Raw genomic sequence first — 19816 nt, forward strand, 5'->3', positions numbered from 1 at the left:
CATTCTTGCAAAATAAAACAACATTTTCACAGTCATACAAAACATGCTCTATTGATTCCCTTTCTTTTACACAAAACGAACATAAATCATTGTCTATTTTCTTTATTTTGAACAAAAATAAATTTGTGACTAAAATTTTTTGATTTATACGATATTGTAGCCACTGTAATTTTGTATCCTTTGTAATAGTAAAAACATTTTTATTAATTGTATTCCACTCTTCTTGAGAGATATCAAATTGTATATCCCACTTCTTTTGACCTATAGGTTTTTCTTCACTATGATTAAAAATTTGGTACAGTTTTTTCTTGTTTCTTTTAAAATATATGAAAGGGGCTATATGTATGGGAATAGTAGGTTCTTGAACTTTTATAAACTGGTTTATTCCATTAACTCTCATTGCTTTCTTCAATGCTTGTCTTAAACCAAAAAATTCCAAAAAATGAGATTTTACTTTATACATTTCCATGAATTGATTATAATTCATGATATCTCCATTCTCATCTAACATTGAGTTAACTGTATATACATTATTTTCACACCATTCTTTCAGATATAAAGTTTTTCTATTTACCTTTATGTTTTCATTGTACCATAAAACACTATTAACCATACGTTCAGAAGATTTTTTTTTCTCAAAAAGACATATTAACCATTTCCAGGATTTAATTACATCCCTCCAAAACATATTCTTTGATTTTTCAAGTTTTTGTAAAGCATACAACGGTCCAAATTTAATAACATTACTTATATCAACTTCTGCTCCTATAATAGATTGCCACTTGGCTGTATCAAAGAGAAGTTTTTTAATCCATGACAATTTTAGACTTGCAATAAAGTTTTCAATATTTACCATATTTAATCCTCCTTTGTCATATTCTTGTGTGACGACTGATTTTTTAACTTTTGCGACAGGACTTTTCCATAAAAACTTGAAGAATATTTGATTTAACTTGTCTATGATGTCTTTAGATGGATTTGGTAATGAAATAAATAAGTGTACCAGTTTTGAAATTGCTAATGATTTAATCACTGTAATACGCCCTATAGGAGTAAGATTCCTTCTTTCCCAATGTTTCAAAAGATTTTGAATAGCAATAATTTTTTTATCAAAATTTATTTTTACTGTTTCACCTAAATCAACATCAAAATCTATTCCAAGAACTTGGAATTTATTATTGCCCCATATCAATTCTTTATCTTCCACTAATCTTTTTACTGAATATCTCTTACTACCAATCCATACCACCTGACTTTTACTATAATTGGCAGTTAGACCAGACATCTCTTTAAAATCTTTAAGGTCATCTAATGTAGCCTCTAAAGATTCCTTACTACCATCTAAGAATATAGAAGTATCATCTGCAAATTGTGAAATTAAGTGAATTATATTACCTATCTTAATACCTTTTACCTTTTCATTACCTTTTAGTTTTATTGCAAGTATTTCTACACATAATAAAAACAAGTAAGGTGAGATTGGATCCCCCTGTCTACAACCACGCCTATTTTGAAACCACCTTGATAAATTTCCACCTTGGTTTATTGTTGTTGATATGTTATTGTAAAATACTGTGATCCACTTAATAATAGATTCACCAAAATTGAAAAATTTTAACACTCTTATTAAATAATCCCAAGAGACTGTATCAAATGCTTTTTCAAAATCTATGAGGAGGATCATGCCAGGGATATTTCTAACTTGAGTGTAATTCATTTATATGTCATAAATTAATCTTGTGTTTTCTGAAATATTTCTTCCTGATATGAATCCAGTTTGGTCTCCACTGATTAATTTTGGGAGAACAGATTTGATTCTACCTGCAATACATCCAGACCCTATCTTATAAACTGTATTGAGTAAGGTAATAGGGCGCCAATTTTTTAAAAATTGTTTTGGTTTGTCCGGTTTTGGTAAACATGTAATGATCCCTTGCTTTTGTGTAATTGACAGTTCTCCCTTATTATAACCAGAATTTAATGCCCTTGTAACGAAGATTCCAAGGTCTTTCCAAAAAAATTTGAAAAACTCAGTAGTGAAGCCATCACTTCCTGGACTTGTATTATTTTTCATTTTTTTAATAGTGTTTGTTGTTTCCTGATAAGTTATCTCCCCCTCTAGGATTAAATTTTCATTTAATGACAATATAGGAACATTTCTAAATAATTCGTCATTTTCCCATTCACGTAAATTTCCCACAGTTGTTTTATTTTCATATAAATTTTCATAATATTTACATATCTCCTCCAATATCTCGTGCTGATTTGTAATTACTTTACCATTTTCTTTTTCTACTCGTTGAATTATTTTGTTCGTAAAGTTTCTTTTCTCTAGATTGCAGAAATACTCTGTAGGTTTTTCTCCCTCCTCTAGCCATTTTGCTTTTGATCTAATCATTGCACCTTTTAGTTTATCTGTCCTTATTACTTCTAATTGCTTCTTTGCATCTTCCAAACTAATATCAGACTTTTCTGCCGATTCTTCATTCTCTTCCAGGTCTTTTATTATAACACCCAATTCTTTTTCTTTATGATTTTTACATTTTTGTATATAAGCTGAATGTGAAATAGATTTTCCTCTTATTTCCATCATCAATACCTGTAAAAACAACTGATCATTCATTATAAAATTAATTTCATTATCTGGAATAGACCCTATATTATCGATATTATAAACCGGAATCATATACTGCTTTTTTGTTTGTAATATTGTTTGTTTAATTTTTTGGACATATTCTTTATCATAAAGCAAAGAGTTATTAAATTTCCACAAACCTTTCCCTCTTTGAAAATCCTGAAATCTTAATGACAAAATGACCATAGAATGGTCTGATCTGTAGCCTGGTTCTACAACACGATCATGTACACTGTGAAATAAGAAATTGGAAATCAAAAAGAAATCTAATCTGGCTAATTTAGTGGGATTTTTTCTTCTCCAAGTATATCTTCTTGTATCTGGGTATAATTCTCTATATATATCAAAAATATCTAAGTCATTCATTGCCTCTAACATAGTATTTCTGGCATTTGGGTTGTTAATATTATTATCTTTATAGAATTTACAGTCAATATTGGGATTCATGACAAAATTAAAATCACCACAGAAAATATAGTGATTATTTCCAAAATATTGTGCATTTTCTACTAGTCTTATAAAAAATTGGCGAATCTTTGTTTGGTCCATATAAATTAGCTAATGTTATTCTTTTACCTTCTATACTTAAATCTAAAATAATATAATTGCCATTATTATCCTTTTTCTCTTTATGTACAACAAATTCAAAGGTATTGTTAAAAAGTACAGCAGTTCCCCTTGCATTTGAAACAAATGAACTAAAAAAAACACTTCTCAAATCCCCATTCATTTGTAATGATATTATGTATATTTTCAACAAAATGTGTATCTTGTAGACAGTAAATGTCACATCGTTTTGACTTTAAAAATTTCAAAACGTTTTTCCTTTTTTCTTGACAACCTAATCCTTGACAGTTAACGGTTAATATTTTGATTTCATTCATTGTAAACAAAGTCTATACCTAGCAAATGCATATTACATGTAACAAAGGGTTGTAAAGTAAGCCAGAGTAAGATAGCACAGAACACAAAGCAAATTTCAAAAAACCTTAAAATCATTCTGTTTGAAACATGAATCCTGTGGTGGTTTCTTATATATCTAAAAAAAAAATTGTCGTACTTACCGACAACGAGTTTATGATTTCATGCTTTCTTGTTTACATAAATTTTGTTATCCCGATCCCGATCGAAAATAGCATGAAATAAACACTCACTGTCGGTTTACCAGCAAGAAAATTGTCATCAGCTATAAATAAAAAATTATATACATATATATACACATACACATATACATCTTAATAAATCAGTATCCCAAGATGAGTATAGCATCAACAAACCAGTTGCTGGCTAGATTTTTTATGAACGAAGGGTATTTAAACACCATGAAACTGTTATACGTATATGTCAGTGCATTTTTAAATGAAGCCTTAGGTGTCAAAGTTCCACACTTTTTATAACTATCATTATATTTTTGAAATTGTGTGATTTTTCAAAAATGTTTGCATATTTTTGTTTGAAATCAACGAGATTAACGCCCTTCTCTGAGTTTTTGTTTGATATTGTCACCAACATCGAATTTCACCTGAATGCCATTCTTGGATCTCCCATATACTTTGGTATTATAATACCAGGCCGATTCAATGTCATCGTTTTCTCGCAGCGATTTCAATAGATCAAGGTTTTTCTGTGTGATATCTTCCACAATACGAATGTCACCGGAGAGATTTTTCTTTTCTCTCATTAGTTTTTTCTTCACTTCTGACGATGCCAAGCGCACGATGACTGGCTTATCTCTGGAGTGTTGATTGGCTGTGGGAATACGGTGAATTTCAGTCACATCTCGTGGATCTAGCTGAAGCCCCAAATCTTTGCTTAGAATCTCCATGAAATCTTTCCTCAGTTCTTGTTTTTGTTTTGTGGGAAGATTGAACACTTTTATATTATTTTTTCGAGAGTATTGTTCATTAAAGTTTGTTGATCTTATTGTGTCCCTTATACTCCCTTTGGTTGTATTTATCTCCGTTTTCAATTTTAAGTTCGATTCTTTCAAAGCTTTAATCTCTCTCCCTAAGTTTTCATTTTCAATTGTCATTGCATTGAGTTTTTCCTCGTATTCTTCTTTAAGATTTGTTGTTGCTTCTGAGAGTTCATTTTTGCATTTTTTCTTCAAACACATTAATAAGATTCTTTACAATGTCTCCTACCAGAGATTTCAGTTCATTCTTTCCCACTATGGACTTTTTAAGTGCCTCAAAATCTTTTCTGGTTGGAAGATCATTCAATTGTTGTTTTATCTCATCTAGCTCCCCTGTTAGCTTACCCGAAACAAAACTACTGTCACTAGTGGTGGAAGCATTCAACAATCCTTGAACGGGAGATTTTTCTCCAGTGCGTGCGTTCTTTGAATTCTGAGTTGTTCTCGGAGCACTTGTTACGGGTGTTACGGATGACTGTTTTTGTTTGATAGTATTTTTACCGGACATCTCCCCTAAAATACTCCTTTCTACAAAAGATTTCTCCCCCAGGTTTTGAATATATCAAAAATAGTCCTTTAAATCCTTATGCAAAACTTTTTCTGAATGTACATTACCGTTGTACCCTTCTCTACCACCAAAAACCAGAGCACCTTCACACACCTGTTACCTGCTCGGTGGCCATATTTCTTCTCAGTCGTAATGACAAGTTGATGTTTCAGACATTTACATAGAAACGAGTACCATCTGCCTGGTCTGCGACTCGACTGAACGTCTTTTCTAAAATTCTTCTTGTGAAAGAACGGGTTCAAATCTATACGGCTCCAAACTTAACTGTTCGTGACTTGTCATGTTTACAGTGCTGCTGATGAAATAAACCGGAACCGACGGTGTGACTTAATAAAATAAACTTCAATGGCCGCTCTCATAGCGGCGGGTAATTTGAAATATAAGATAGATTAATATTGGTTTAATTGTTAAGCAAGGGTTTTTGTTGTTAAAGACTGTCATTTACGATATCAGTAAGTAATACTTTATTCATAAAGGCAACAATGTGGTTAGGGTTGCCTTTCCCTTTAATTGATATTCCTTTCCACCTGAAGTAACCATACTTCACATATATGCTTGCTATGAGATGAGGTCTAAAGGTCAAGCGAAATGGACATTGATATAGAAAAAGAGTTTCAGGGTTGTAAGTGATTTCCCTTTTCTCTTGAAATCACTAAACTTTACACACAACCTTTTCCTGGGATGAGAAAGACTTCTATTTATTTCATGACTAAAAGGTCAAGAAAACTGGACTATGAGCTCTTGGTTAGAAGTGGTTTTCACAATGTTACATAACTGTTAAAGATAACATCTTCCACCATCCACTACCTTGATCTATGCCCCATTTCAGTCGTGCTTTCCAGTTTCTTGTGACTGTTGAGGCCTATAGGCCTCTTATAAAGTTATGAATTTAGAAAAAAAAAATGAAATACTTTATTGGTACATAACACCAACAATGAGTCTTTTGTTAAAAAAAATATAGTTATGATAATCATATGTATACCTCCTGAAATTGTTCTCCTTTCAGTCTTTCAAACAGCATCCAGAGAATTTTAGAGCTTTCATACAGAGTACCTTGGAAACTTGTTTAGATGAGAGAACATCACTTCGAGAGTTGTCTGTTTTACTCATCTTCCTCATCCATTGTTTTAATAGTTTGGTAAGACATTCTGATTGTTAAATGCTTTTGCATTTACATATATGCTTGGTAAAAAGATATTTAAAAGAAATGTCGATTCAAGGATACATGCAGAGTAAATGAAAGCACATGTAGGTCATTGTCTGCTTGGTAAGTAATAAATATACATGTATTATAGAAATGTCAATTTAAAGATACACCTGGGTAAAATGAAAGCTCATGTGGGTCATTTTATGATAACTTTGTTGTCCAAGTTTTTTGTGAAGGTGAATACTTTGGTACGTGTAGTGTACTGTGCTATTACAGGAGGTGGATCTAATCAGAGAACAAATACAGAAACTGGTGTCCCTGCCCATCTGGAGCAATATTCTGCCGGTATGTTTAACCATACAAGTCCATATCTGTTACTGTTAAAGGGAGTTAACACAGACAATTTCATGTTTCAATGGTTATTGCCTACATGTATCTTGTAATTAACAAAATATGTCTCTGTTTAATGTGCCTTTGTTTTTTAAATGACAAGATTTAGATCAGAGTTACTTTTTATGTCCCTGTCATGGAATGGCTGAGACATATAGTGTTACTCTTATCCATCCATCATTCTGTCATAATTCAGCTTCTGTTCATTATCTCTGCTACAGATGTGCATATTCAACTGAAATTTGATAAATAGATACATCATGTCAAATTCTTATTTAGTTCTGATCGACAGAGTTGTGCCCTTTGGACTTGGAAAATTTCCAGCAATTCATAATTTCTGTTCTTTATCTCAGTCAAACATAGACATTTTGAATTGAAATTTGGGATATAGATATATCATGAGAATTTGCAGGTCAAGCACTTGTATGGGTTCAGTTGATTATTAACTTTTGGTAGAGCCTTGAGGTAGGTCAAATTGTATTGCTGCAACACATATAATTTGGGGAAGGGTATTAATTTTGGTGTGTCCATCTGTCTGTAACACCTTGTTTTCTGGATATCTCAAATACTATCTAATGTTTATCAATGAAACTTCACATTCCATGCCTTAAGGATGACTCTTACTGTTTTTGAGGTCAGAATATTAAAGGTCAAGGTCATTGGGTCACACATGGTAAGAGATGAATTGGTGTCCAGATGTTATCTCAAATATTGTTTGAGATTTAGCAATGAAATGTCACGTTATTAGGTCAAAAGGTTAAGGCCATTGGTTTATGTAGAAAGAAATCATTTAAGACTCAGCAATGATTGTGTTTAAAAGAAGTGTAACAGAAAAATTGTAATTCAAACAGGGGAAGAGAGATGAGATTTTTAAAAGCAACCCAAAATATAAGAAGTTTTTCAACTTGATTAAGAAGAATGATGCCAAGCTTTCAAAGGAAGAGATGGAAAAGGTGACCTTTGAGAGAGGTTTTCTGTACAACATGATAAAGAAATTTATAGGTGTACTGGAAACTATACCCCTAAAAGGTAAGTAAAAGAAGTCAGTAAATACAATGAGGGGATTATTGCTTTAGTAAAATTTATGTTAGACAAATTAAATTTACTGAAAAGTATGAATAACTAAAAAAAAATTTCTTCATGAAATGAAATCATTTCTGAGTATAACTTTTAAAGGTATCATAAGTGATCAGTATATGGTTTAGACTACAAACTATGAACATTCATTTGTAATTTGTATCAATGAATATCAAAGATTGAAAAATTTGTAGCACCAAAGTACGAAGTTTCAGAATGTGAAAGATGAGAAGATCTGCGTATTCATGTCGAAATGATGTTGAACAGAAATCATCATATTTTTTTAAGGAGAGGTAGCAGGTTCCAAGACTAATTTCTGTGAGAGATTCCTGGAGTTGATGATTGATATTGAGGCCCAGCTTCCCACTAGACGGTTCTTCAACGTTCTTCTGGAGGACTGTCACCTGGTGGTCAAATGTCAACTATCCAATCTCATAAAGAGGTCAGAGGGCAAGCTGTTTGGACAGGTAATTATGAATTAGTTTGGTGTCTATAGCATTACAAGGTTAAATATGCCGGTTTTGAGATATGTCCGAGTTATTTCCCTTTGGAGAACCCTCGTACATAGTGAAGTGCGAAACAACTTGTTTAGATTTGGGAGTGGGACTAATATTGATCACTGCATGAGTGAATATGCTCAGTAAGTTTCTCATACGTAGTTTCATCACCCGAATTCGACTGATACACAAACTAAGTCAATAATAAGTATTCGGGGAGTAATTAAATACATGGAATTCATATCATATCACGTTATTTCGTTGCTCGTACGTATCATATCTAGGATATTACTTGCAAATATGATATTGTTTTTATGATTCCACTTTACTAAAACATTTCTTTCGATAGTATTTTGTATTTCCTACATTTACATATTTAAAGAGAAGCGACTTTACTACATTTTATCATCTTTCTCACCTACTGTAGGTCCACTCTGTCCCACTAAAGTATTCCAAGTTCCACTAAATGCACCTCCTACACAGGAGAGCTCTCATTTCGAAACTAGCGCATTGTCCAAATCAATTTTTTGTAACATACTCTGTATAGATATTTGTATCTTTACTACTTTGAAGGTTTTAGCCAGTTAGTCAAGTATTATTAAGATTTAGTTAGTGACCAGTATGACGGAATGATACATGTTGTTGACTGATCAAATCTCATTTAATCCCTTATTGTCATGTTTTGGGTTGAGTAGAAAGCATTTTTTATGTTTTAAGTGTTGCATATTTTACAGTTGTTGGAGAAGTTGAAGAGTTACACAGAATTTGAAATCGATGACATCACAGGAGAGGCCCTGACTATGCATGATAGGATTGATATTCATTATGATAGGGTACTACAGCTACAGGTAGGTAAAATATAATCACACATTATAATGTGCTGAAGGTGTCATTATCCTGGTTGAAGGCAATATCTAGTATCTCTTGAAAATATATGTTAAATTGTCAGCTTTTTAGGTTTGTGCTCTTGCACAAAATTAAAATATTGATTGCTATGGTTGAAAGAAGTCCACGAGTCCATTTTCAATTATATTCTAATTCATTTCAGAAAGTGGCTTTCAAGCATTTTCCAGACCTGCACAAATTTGCCATTGCCAATGTCGCTAGTGTGGACACCCGTGCAGCTCTGACAAAGTACTTTAAATCTCTGAGGTAAAAACAAATTTTAGTAGCTCCTCCCAATGAATTGTAAAAGGAGTAAAGTGGATTCACTCCATTTGTCCATCAAACCTTGGATCAAATCATCCATTTTTATGGCCATTTGTCTTTCAATCTTTGAATAAAGATAATTACTGATACTGCTTCACACATGAAGACAGTCCCTGATCATTTTGTGGTCTGTAATTCAAAATTAAAGATGATATTGGAGTGATGCATGAACAGCTGTATTTGCGAGAGTTGATTATGTGTCCCATATTAAAAGACAGTTAAATTTTTCAAAAGTCCCACTAAGTAAAATTTTTCAAAGTTTAAAGGAAGAAGAAAATGAAATACATGTTATAGACGACTATAATTAATTATTTGTAGTCTGTTGATAGATGTTAGTATTGAATGGAACATTCTTTGTCTTAAAATTAAATCATCATGTTTTGAGATGACTTTTTAGCTCTTCTGAGCCAAAGGCTCAAAGAGCTAATGCTATGGCCATTTGTGCGGTGTGCGGTGTGCGTAAACTTTTTAGAAAAAGGGCTATAACTCAAGAACCCCTTGGCCAATTCTTTTCAAATTTGTTACAGGGTATCATTGGCCCAAGGGCTTTCATACATACTAAATAGAGGGATGTGACCCTTTAACAAGGGGAGATAATCAGGAAAATACAAACAAAAGTAGTGGTTGCTAAAAAATCTTCTTCTCAAGAACCACAGGACAGATTATCACCAAACTTACACATAAGGATGAGGATATGTTGTAGATTAAAAATTGTTCAAGGCATTACCCTGGGGCAAAGGGCGTGGTCTCAAGGTCACTTCAAAGTTGACCTAAATTTAAAATTTTTTTAAATTCCTTAAATCTTAGATATTTTAGTCATTATAAGGACTAGGATCATCAAATTTTGACAGTTGATGCATCTTAGGACCTTGTGTCAAGTTGTGTCAAAAGTAGGTCACGGTGACCTACTTTTTGAATTTTGCAGGTATTTATTTTAAAATTAATTTTGATGCATATCTTGGACACTTTGAAGCCTATGATCATCAAAACTTGTCAGTTGGTGGATCATGGGACCTTGAAATGCGTCAACTTAAAAATAGGTCACCGTGACCTACTTTCTGAATTTTATGGCTTATCATTTATAGATATATTTTAAGTTGTTATTTCAAATACCGAGAGGTTTAGAATCATCAAATCTTGTAAGTTGATACATCTTGAGGCCTTGAAACATATTTATAAAAAAAGTAGGTCACAGTGACCTACTTTTTGAATTTTGCAGATATTCAAATTTCACATTTTCAATTTTAGATGCATATTTTGGGAACTGTAAAACCTAGGATCATCAAACTTTGTCAATTGATGCGTCTTCAGTCTTCGGTTTGTGTCGAACAAAAAGTAGGTCACCGTGACCTACTTTTGGTATTTGAAAGCTAAATTACTATATTTCAGACACTATTTGACCTACAATCATCAAACTTTGTCAGTTGATGCATCTTGAGTCTTCGGAGTGTATCGACCAAAAAGTAGGTCATTGTGACCTACTTTTGGCATTTGACAGTTATATTTATATATTTCAGTCACTAATTGACCTACAATCATCAAACTTTGACAGTTGATGCATCTTGAGTCAATGGAGTGTGTCGACCAAAAAGTAGGTCACCTTGACCTACTTTTGGAATTGGACGGCTATATTTATATATTTCAAATACTATTTGACCTACAGTCATCAAACTTTGTCAGTTGATGGGTCTTGCATGTTCGAAGGGTTTCGACCAAAAAGTAGGTCAACTTGACCTACTTTTGGAATTGGACACCTACATTTATATATTTCAGATACTATTTGACCTACAGTCATCAAACTTTGTCAGTTGATGCGTCTTGCATGTTCAAAGGGTGTTGACCAAAAAGTAGGTCACATTGACCTACTTTTGGAATTGGACGGCTATATTTATATAATTCAGATACTATTTGACCTACAGTCATCAAACTTTGTCAGTTGTTGGGTCTTGCATGTTTGAAGGGTGTTGACGAAAAAGTAGGTCACCTTGACCTACTTTTGGAATTTGACGGCTATATTTATATATTTCAGATACTATTTGACCTACAGTCATCAAACTTTGTCAGTTGATGGGTCCTGCATGTTCGCAGTTCACTGACCAAAAAGTAGGTCACCATGACCTACGATTGGAATTTGACAGCTATATTTCAATATTCAGATACTAATTGGCTTAAAATCATCAAACTTTGTCAGTTGATATTTCTTGGGTTCTCAAAATGTGTAAACCAAAAAGTAGGTCACATTGACCTACTTTTTTGGATTCTTAGGATTTAACTAAAGATTTAGAATACTAAGAGGGTAAGAATAGAAATGGTGGGGTTGTACAATTTATCAGAAGAGCGATTCTAGGCCCTTGGGCCTCTTGTTATACATCATGGCAGGTTTACATTTTGATGTTTCTTTTCTAGCAATGTGGATCTTCATAGAATCCTTACCCACATTCATCAGCTGCCTTCTGTTGAGAAAGAGGAGGAGTGTGTGTCAGATGTCGACTATCTATTGGAACTCCTGATATCTCGACATGAAAAGAGAAAATCTCAGCAGGAGAGAGTGAATGAAATGCCCCTTTATCCTACAGAAAAAATCATTTGGGATGAAAATATTGTTCCTGTGGAATATTACTCTGGGGAAGGTAAAAAAGCTTACTCAAACATTTGCACTGTATTCCACTGTACAGAGAAGGGGGAGGGTGTTGAGGGATATATACAAAGCTTGTCATGGTAGGTAATTTATGAACAGTGAGGAGGAGATGTTATATTGGTCATAATGTACTGTAGTTTTACACTCTTTCATTTGTATTTCACAGACTGAGTAGTTTTAGTGAGGTAAACTCTTTTACAAATTGATCCCAAGAGAAGATATTCAAACGTTTGTTGCAATTTCAAAGTTTCTGTTTCATTTCATTCAAGTTTGTATTACATTTGTATATTCTTTAACAGGTTGTTTGGCCTTACCCAAGCTCAATCTGCAGTTCCTGACTCTTCACGATTATTTACTGAAAAATTTTGACCTCTTTAGGCTGGAGTCTACATGTGAGTACATTCAACATGATTACCCTCTTGTCTTTTATTATATGACTGAAATTCGTAACATCTGTCAAAACATTGATTATGTATAAATAATTGATATACTGTGTAATAGATAATTTTGGCATTTGGAATATTTGATGAGTTTAATTTAAAAAGTAATTTGAAATGTTGTTGTTTTACTTGGCGGGGTGCATGTATGAATAATATAATTGGAAGTTTCGGCACTTTTATTTTTGGTGAATTTTTGTCATCCACAATGTACCAAAAACGTCGACATTTCTAAAATGCCAAAATTACCTTATATATAGGGTATATTTATTAGATATGTGGTTTTTTTTTGTTTTTTTTAGATGAGATACGTCAAGATATAGAAGATGCAGGATCACATCTCAAACCATGGTAATCTACACAGAGTTCACTGAAATACATACAGTAGTTTGTGTGTGCCAGATTCTCAGATTAACACATTTGGCTTGGATTTCTCAAATGAAACTTAAGTTGAAACTTGGACTTATGTCTGAGATTTCACTCAAATTTTGACTGCTCAAATAAAAGAAAACTCAAATTTAGGTTCGAGATTCTTTAGAGAAATTCAAGCCTGATCCACTGTCACAGTAAAAAAAAGATTCTGGGATATCAATGAAATATGTTTTATTTTTACAATTTGACAGGCGGTCAGAAGATGGGAACTGTTTGTTTGGTGGATGGGCTCGGATGGCACAACCTATCGTGGGCTTTAATGTTGTGGAGGTAAGATGGCTTTTCCATAAATAAGTTGTGAATTTTAAAAGTAAAGACAATGTCCAAGAAGAACTAGTTTTAAGAATTCTCAGACGTTCAAATGTCCTTCCATCTCCCAGTAACAGATAGCAATGCAAAAAAGACATGTCCCAGTAATAGATAGCAATGTAAAAAAGACATGTCCCAGTAATAGATAGCAATGTAAAAAAGACATGTCCCAGTAATAGTTAGCAATGTAAAAAAGACAAGTTTCCTAGTCATAAAAGGAATAAAGAATATTTTATTAGGTATAATTATAACATGTACAGATAAGCACTGATAAAGTGAAGTGCTAGGGATGTCTGATATGCTTCATCCATGAGTTGTTCTGTTTCTTACTTCGTTATAAGCAGTAATTCAGGATAAACATGTTGTACTGTATTACTTTGAAAAATATACACTAGTTTAATGAGTATGTTTGAAACAGCTGATTAGTGTTTATCCTTGCACTGTCTTACCAGGATACTGAGAAATCATTAAGCTCAATTCAAATGGGTACCCCTTGCTCACAAATTTAAAACCTGGGCAAGTTGGGGGTATATTGTTACATTGCGTATATTTTTAATTGTAAAACCAATCTTTAAAATTTTAACCCACAGAATTAAACAATTCCACGGTATTATACAGTCTTGATTTCTATGACAGGTGGCTAAGCCAAGAGTTGGGGAATCTCACCCAGCACAGGTCCGAGCAGATATCACAATAAATCTGGGTGTCAGACCACAAATTAAAAAAGAATGGGAAGGTAATCTGATATCATCTCTGAAAATTTTCATTGTTGATGTACATGTAGGTAACTACGTAAATGTTTGTTGTTCAGCACAAAAAAAATCGTTGTGTACAGATGAAGTTAGCTTTAAATCATGATTGTCTTGAAGGTCTGAGGAAGCATGACGTGGCTTTCCTAATTACCCTGAGGCCCACAGTTCCAATCCACCACCGATACAATTACAAGGAGCCCTTCATCCCACAAGTGGGGCTGACCTTCGTCCGGGGCTGTGAGGTGGAAGGCATGTTGGATATGGAAGGAAAAGTCATTGAGGAGGGTAAGGAGCAGGGCCAAAGGGGGCATTATTTGTGTGATATATGGTAGAAAGAGATGCAAATTTAGGGCTTAATGAGCAGTGTAGTATATTTGATTCTGTCTCTCTCTGGCTTGTGGTGTGAATTTTTTATACTGCTGTGTGAGACAATGCATTTGTGGAAGGCAAACTTTTACAATGTATTTGCAAAGTGCATATGAAAAATATCTCTCTAAGATTGGCAACTGACACTCAGTTGTGAACGTTGTTGGGAAGCACTCACCTCATAAGATTTGTGAATTTAGATTTCACAATAAAGTTTTTAAATAAAGGACCTGCTAATAAGATATTGTAAACCACTTTTATTTGCAACAACTTTATTTCGTGATTTACTAGTGATATGCTGGTTCATGGTGAGAAATATTCGCTATGATGATGAGGCTCTTGAAAATCTCACAAAAATTTCTTGCATGCAAATAACAGTTGGTTTACAGTATTCCAGTATATATGAAAATATTTTTTTATTATCATCATTTTTTTCTTTTAAAAGTCTTTGGTCATGTTAAATGTACTTCCATGTGTTGCTGGGTTGTAAAGAGTTAAAAGACTTGGTTGTTACCTTCCACAGGACCAGAGCCAAAACCAAATTTACCTGGTGATACTCGGACTTTCCGGGTGTGGCTGGATCCAAACCAGTACCAGCAGGATATGACCAGAACTATGGATGGTGCAGAGGTACTAGTTATATCAACACAGCAAACTTCATTTTACACAGATCAACATTATGAAAACAGTTTGAACCAAAAATTTAAAAATTTACATTGTTATTTTAAAAGCAGGTTTTACAGAAGTACTACGAATCAGTTTGATAATGAATGTCATAGTTTATTCCAGCATGTACAATATTTGTGATTTTTCAGGATGTGTATGAGACATTTAATGTGATTATGAGGAGGAAGCCCAAAGAGAACAATTTCAAAGCTGTCTTGGAGACCATACGGGACTTGATGAACACCGAATGTGTTGTACCGGACTGGTTACATGACCTGATACTCGGTTACGGACAACCAGATGCTGCTCACTACTCAAAGTAAGTGACAAATTTTTGTCATTTGATCCAGTCGGTGAACCGTGTGTTTCATGTATCCTTAGGAATGATATTGTATTGGGAACAGTGTTAAAAGTGTATTTGATATACAATGACATGTTCATGACCTTCAAACGTAATGCATCTTTGCATAGTGTATTCAATTCCTAGCCTAGAGACAAGGCAAAAGAAAAATGTTATCCTATCCTAAATTTAGCAACATTTCTGAAGACCATGACAACACCTGCTTTAATACATAAGCATTGTATATGTACAGGTTGAGTACTACGATTGAGACTTTGAACTGGAATGATACTTTCCTGAACATTGATCATCTAAAGGCCAGCTTTCCGGGTTACGAGTTTGAAATGACCTCCAGTAAGCATGTACCACCATTCAGGTATGTATATTGATGTCATTCAGGTTTCTCTGTCATGATATCTAATCTTTGTATGCAGTAAGAAAATGAGTTATAGTAAGGCTGAACCATTCTTTATATACATTGTACATGTAGTTTTAGTCATATTTTGACATAACATTCAATATATGTGAATATGATAATAAGATTGTACTAATATAAACTACTGTAGAATAAAAACAATCTTTGCAACAAATAAATTTTTCGCTGTAGTTTCTCTGAATGATAAGCCTCAAATATGAATAACAATTACAAGGATTAAACCATAGAAAGCACAAGGGTGGAGAAAGCTGAGCAGAACATGAATGGAAGATGTGTTTTGCAACTGTGCTGACAACCAAAATACATATATGTATTCATGATTTGTTTGGTATCTTATATGATATGTTGATGCGTATACATACATGTAGCCATGGTTTGTTTGGTTTTTGCTGATGCATACATTAAAGACACTTGCTACAAACAAACTTTTTTCAAAAATGATGAAAATAAAAAAAACTTAATTTATGTTTTTAACTCACCTGAGCTGAAAGCTCGAGTTTTTCTGATTGCCTGTTGTCTGTCCGTCTGTCTGTAAACTTTTCACATTTTCAACTTCTTCTCCAGAACCACTGGGACAATTTCAACCAAACTTGGCAAAAAGCATCTTTGGGTGAAGGGCTTTCAAGTTTGTTCAAATGAAGGGCCATGCCTCCTTCAAAGGGGAGGTAATCACTGGGACAGAAAAGTACAAATTTACATGAAAGCTTCCTGACATAGTGCAGATTCAAGTTTGTTAAAATCATGGCCCCCAGTGTGTTAACATCATGGTGGGGCCACAATAAAGTATATAGGGAAAAATCTAAAAATCTTCTTCGCAAGAACCACTGGAACAGAAAAGTTTTGATTTACATGAAAGTTTCCTGACATAGAGCAGATTCAAGTTTGTAAAAACCATAGGTAGGCTGGGGCCACAATAGGGATGAAAGTTTTACATGCAAATATGTGGGGAAAATCTTTAAATATGGGCTAAGGTTACTCAGGTGAGCAATGTGGCCCATGGGCCTCATATATTGATGCGTTACAGAACAGATTTAAGTGTTATTACAATTGACCTTTCAACAAAGTTTTGACCTCAGTACTCTGAAAATTTCATAGACCAAAGTTTTTCAGGGTTTTTGCTTTAGGCTATGCCTGTAGTTCATCCTGTACTGTTTCTTGACAGGTTAACATTTCCCAAGCAACAGGAGCCTGTCACAGCAAAGAGAAAAGCAGTCGAGGAGGAGCCTTCTCCTCCCAAGAAAATCATTGTGCACCCTCATGTCATTGAAAACAGGGGACCCTACCCATACAATCAACCAAGAAAGTATGAATTTGACATATCTAGAGTACATACATACAAAGAGGTGCATTTTTAAGTTAAGTTTTCAAATGTCCTGTGTTTGTTTCAAGACCTGTAACATGCAAAGCAAACTCCAAATATTTGTAATTTGGGTGCACTAAATGTGATTTCGTAAATGGTTTAATGATGTTCCTTTCATGATGATCAAAAGTCTACTAGTAATATTTTATTACAAAAAGAAAAAAAGGAAAATAAAATGAACTGTTTTCCAAGAATATTTCACTCATAACTTATTTCCTGCTATTTCATTTAAATCATGTGGGTGAATTTAAAACTGGCCAGATTTAACAAAACATTTATAACTCTAAAGAACAAGATAGCTTAGAGTGAATTCAAAATGGGGCATAATTGTTTTACATGTTTTAATACAAAAATAACATGCGTATATGGCACTGATAAATTAAATCTTGTTTCAGAAATCAGATCCCATTTACTCCAACCCAGATTGAGGCTGTGCGGTCAGGCATGCAGCCGGGGCTGACCATGGTTGTGGGACCCCCAGGGACAGGGAAGACTGATGTTGCCGTACAGATCATCTCCAACCTTTATCATAACTTCCCAGACCAGCGTACACTGATTGTCACCCATTCCAATCAGGTAAAGGAGGCTCTTTATAAAACCCACATATTTTCATTATAAAACACCCCATTTTCTTTAGTATTTAATCTTAGAATAACTCCAGATTCTTTCATATTTCTTAATTTTTCCAACACTTTATACTTGTTGCCATTGTAAAATTAAAATCTTGATCACGGGAAAGAAAGATGGCCTACAAATTGTAGTAGTCTTGTGATCTGCTAAATGGTAGATGTATTGCTATATTATGTACATATTTGTATCTCTATGTAAGACCATGCAATCATATATGAAAGATCTTTATTTTGACAGGCCTTGAACCAGCTGTTTGAGAAAATTATGGCTCTGGACATTGACGAGCGACATCTTTTACGTTTGGGTCATGGAGAAGAAGCCCTGGAAACCGAGAAAGATTTCAGCAGGTAAAGCAGCATGGATATTTGAACATGATAAATGGTTAATGTGATTGATACATACATGTGGATATGTAAAAGACTTGTGTGAAAATGAAATGTGCCTGTTTGTTTGATGTTTCTTTCTTTTTTCTTTGTAGATATGGTCGTGTAAATTATGTTCTGGCTCAGAGACTAGAACTTCTGGAGGAGGTGGCTAGATTACAGAGCAGTTTAGACGTCCAGGGCGACATGTCTTACACGTGTGAAACAGCCAGCTACTTCTATCTCTATCAGGTAAAACAGCTAGCTACTTCTATCTCTATCAGGTTAAACAGCTAGCTACTTCTATCTCTATCAGGTTAAGAATTACTCTACACATATGAAACAGCTAGCTACTTCTATCTCTATCAGGTAAAACAGCTAGCTACTTCTATCTCTATCAGGTTAAACAGCTAGCTACTTCTATCTCTATCAGGTTAAGAATTACTCTACACATATGAAACAGCTAGCTACTTCTATCTCTATCAGGTTAAACAGCTAGCTACTTCTATCTCTATCAGGTAAAACAGCTAGCTACTTCTATCTCTATCAGGTAAAACAGCCAGCTACTTCTATCTCTATCAGGTAAAACAGCCAGCTACTTCTATCTCTATCAGGTAAAACAGCTAGCTACTTCTATCTCTATCAGGTAAAACAGCTAGCTACTTCTATCTCTATCAGGTAAAACAGCTAGCTACTTCTATCTCTATCAGATGAAACAGCTAGCTACTTCTATCTCTATCAGGTAAAACAGCCAGCTACTTCTATCTCTATCAGGTAAAACAGCCAGCTACTTCTATCTCTATCAGGTAAAACAGCCAGCTACTTCTATCTCTATCAGATGAAACAGCTAGCTACTTCTATCTCTATCAGATGAAACAGCTAGCTACTTCTATATCTATCAGGTAAAACAGCTAACTACTTCTATCTCTATCAGATGAAACAGCTAGCTACTTCTATCTCTATCAGGTAAAACAGCTAGCTACTTCTATCTCTATCAGATGAAACAGCTAGCTACTTCTATCTCTACACATGTGAAACAGCTAGCTACTTCTATCTCTATCAGGTTAACAATTACTCTCATTACTGACCATATGTGTTCAGATTTATAAAATGACTTGATTGTACAGTAGTGAATTTTTATAGTGATACTGATGGATTTTTCCCCAGGTGTTGTCGCGATGGGAAGAGTATCAGAGCAAGCTCAGAAACCAGAAGGTAAGCACCCGCATCGGCAAATGAGATTTTCAATGAAATTAAGTCAAAGAGTTAATGTAATGTGTCAAATTTTCTGGTTAAAAAGTTGTTCAAAGTTTATGTAAGTAGAAATGCCGAGAAAAAATGTTCCAAATTTCCCTCATAAGAACAGGGATATGATTTGTGGAATTATAATGCAAGCATTCTCATCATTGATACACAAGCAGTTTGCATTATGGTTTAATAGAACTAGATCTACAGTGTGGTTCTAAAGTTAATGCATATACAATATCTAGGTTTACTGTATACAGGGACATTTTTGCCCAAGTAACATTTTTGCCCAAATCTATTGAAAAACAATTTGCCTGTTAATAGAAGCACTTTGAGTAGATCTGAATTCTTGCAGTTTTAAATCCACTCAATTAGGATGAGAACAAAATGAACAAAAACATAAAA

General features: G+C 34.0%; 2 protein-coding genes across 2 annotated transcripts in view; one reads left to right on the forward strand and one right to left on the reverse strand.

Annotated features, from left to right (window-relative positions):
- LOC125667952 (RNA helicase aquarius-like) overlaps positions 1–19816 on the forward strand; it is a 42471-nt gene that overhangs the window by 10022 nt on the left and 12633 nt on the right. The window contains exons 8-27 of the mRNA XM_048901646.2: positions 6125–6256; positions 6542–6610; positions 7507–7684; positions 8021–8199; positions 8964–9077; positions 9278–9381; positions 11845–12068; positions 12376–12468; positions 12816–12864; positions 13137–13215; positions 13891–13990; positions 14124–14291; positions 14896–15002; positions 15188–15357; positions 15632–15754; positions 16977–17117; positions 17570–17750; positions 18042–18151; positions 18283–18418; positions 19334–19381. Coding sequence (XP_048757603.1) covers positions 6125–6256; positions 6542–6610; positions 7507–7684; positions 8021–8199; positions 8964–9077; positions 9278–9381; positions 11845–12068; positions 12376–12468; positions 12816–12864; positions 13137–13215; positions 13891–13990; positions 14124–14291; positions 14896–15002; positions 15188–15357; positions 15632–15754; positions 16977–17117; positions 17570–17750; positions 18042–18151; positions 18283–18418; positions 19334–19381 — 2505 coding nt within the window. The remainder of the gene's footprint in view (positions 1–6124; positions 6257–6541; positions 6611–7506; positions 7685–8020; positions 8200–8963; positions 9078–9277; positions 9382–11844; positions 12069–12375; positions 12469–12815; positions 12865–13136; positions 13216–13890; positions 13991–14123; positions 14292–14895; positions 15003–15187; positions 15358–15631; positions 15755–16976; positions 17118–17569; positions 17751–18041; positions 18152–18282; positions 18419–19333; positions 19382–19816) is intronic.
- LOC130054214 (uncharacterized) lies at positions 3386–5236 on the reverse strand. The gene has a single exon (XM_056163066.1). It carries the CDS (start codon positions 4749–4751, stop codon positions 4104–4106), a length of 648 nt encoding a protein of 215 aa, XP_056019041.1. The 5' UTR covers positions 4752–5236; the 3' UTR covers positions 3386–4103.

This window comes from Ostrea edulis, chromosome 4, assembly GCF_947568905.1.
Source record: "Ostrea edulis chromosome 4, xbOstEdul1.1, whole genome shotgun sequence".
NCBI lineage: Eukaryota > Metazoa > Mollusca > Bivalvia > Ostreida > Ostreidae > Ostrea > Ostrea edulis.

Excerpts from the sequence above, each read along its gene's own strand:
- LOC130054214 (XM_056163066.1), bottom strand. The coding sequence starts at position 4,751 with ATGTGTTTGAAGAAAAAATGCAAAAATGAACTCTCAGAAGCAACAACA.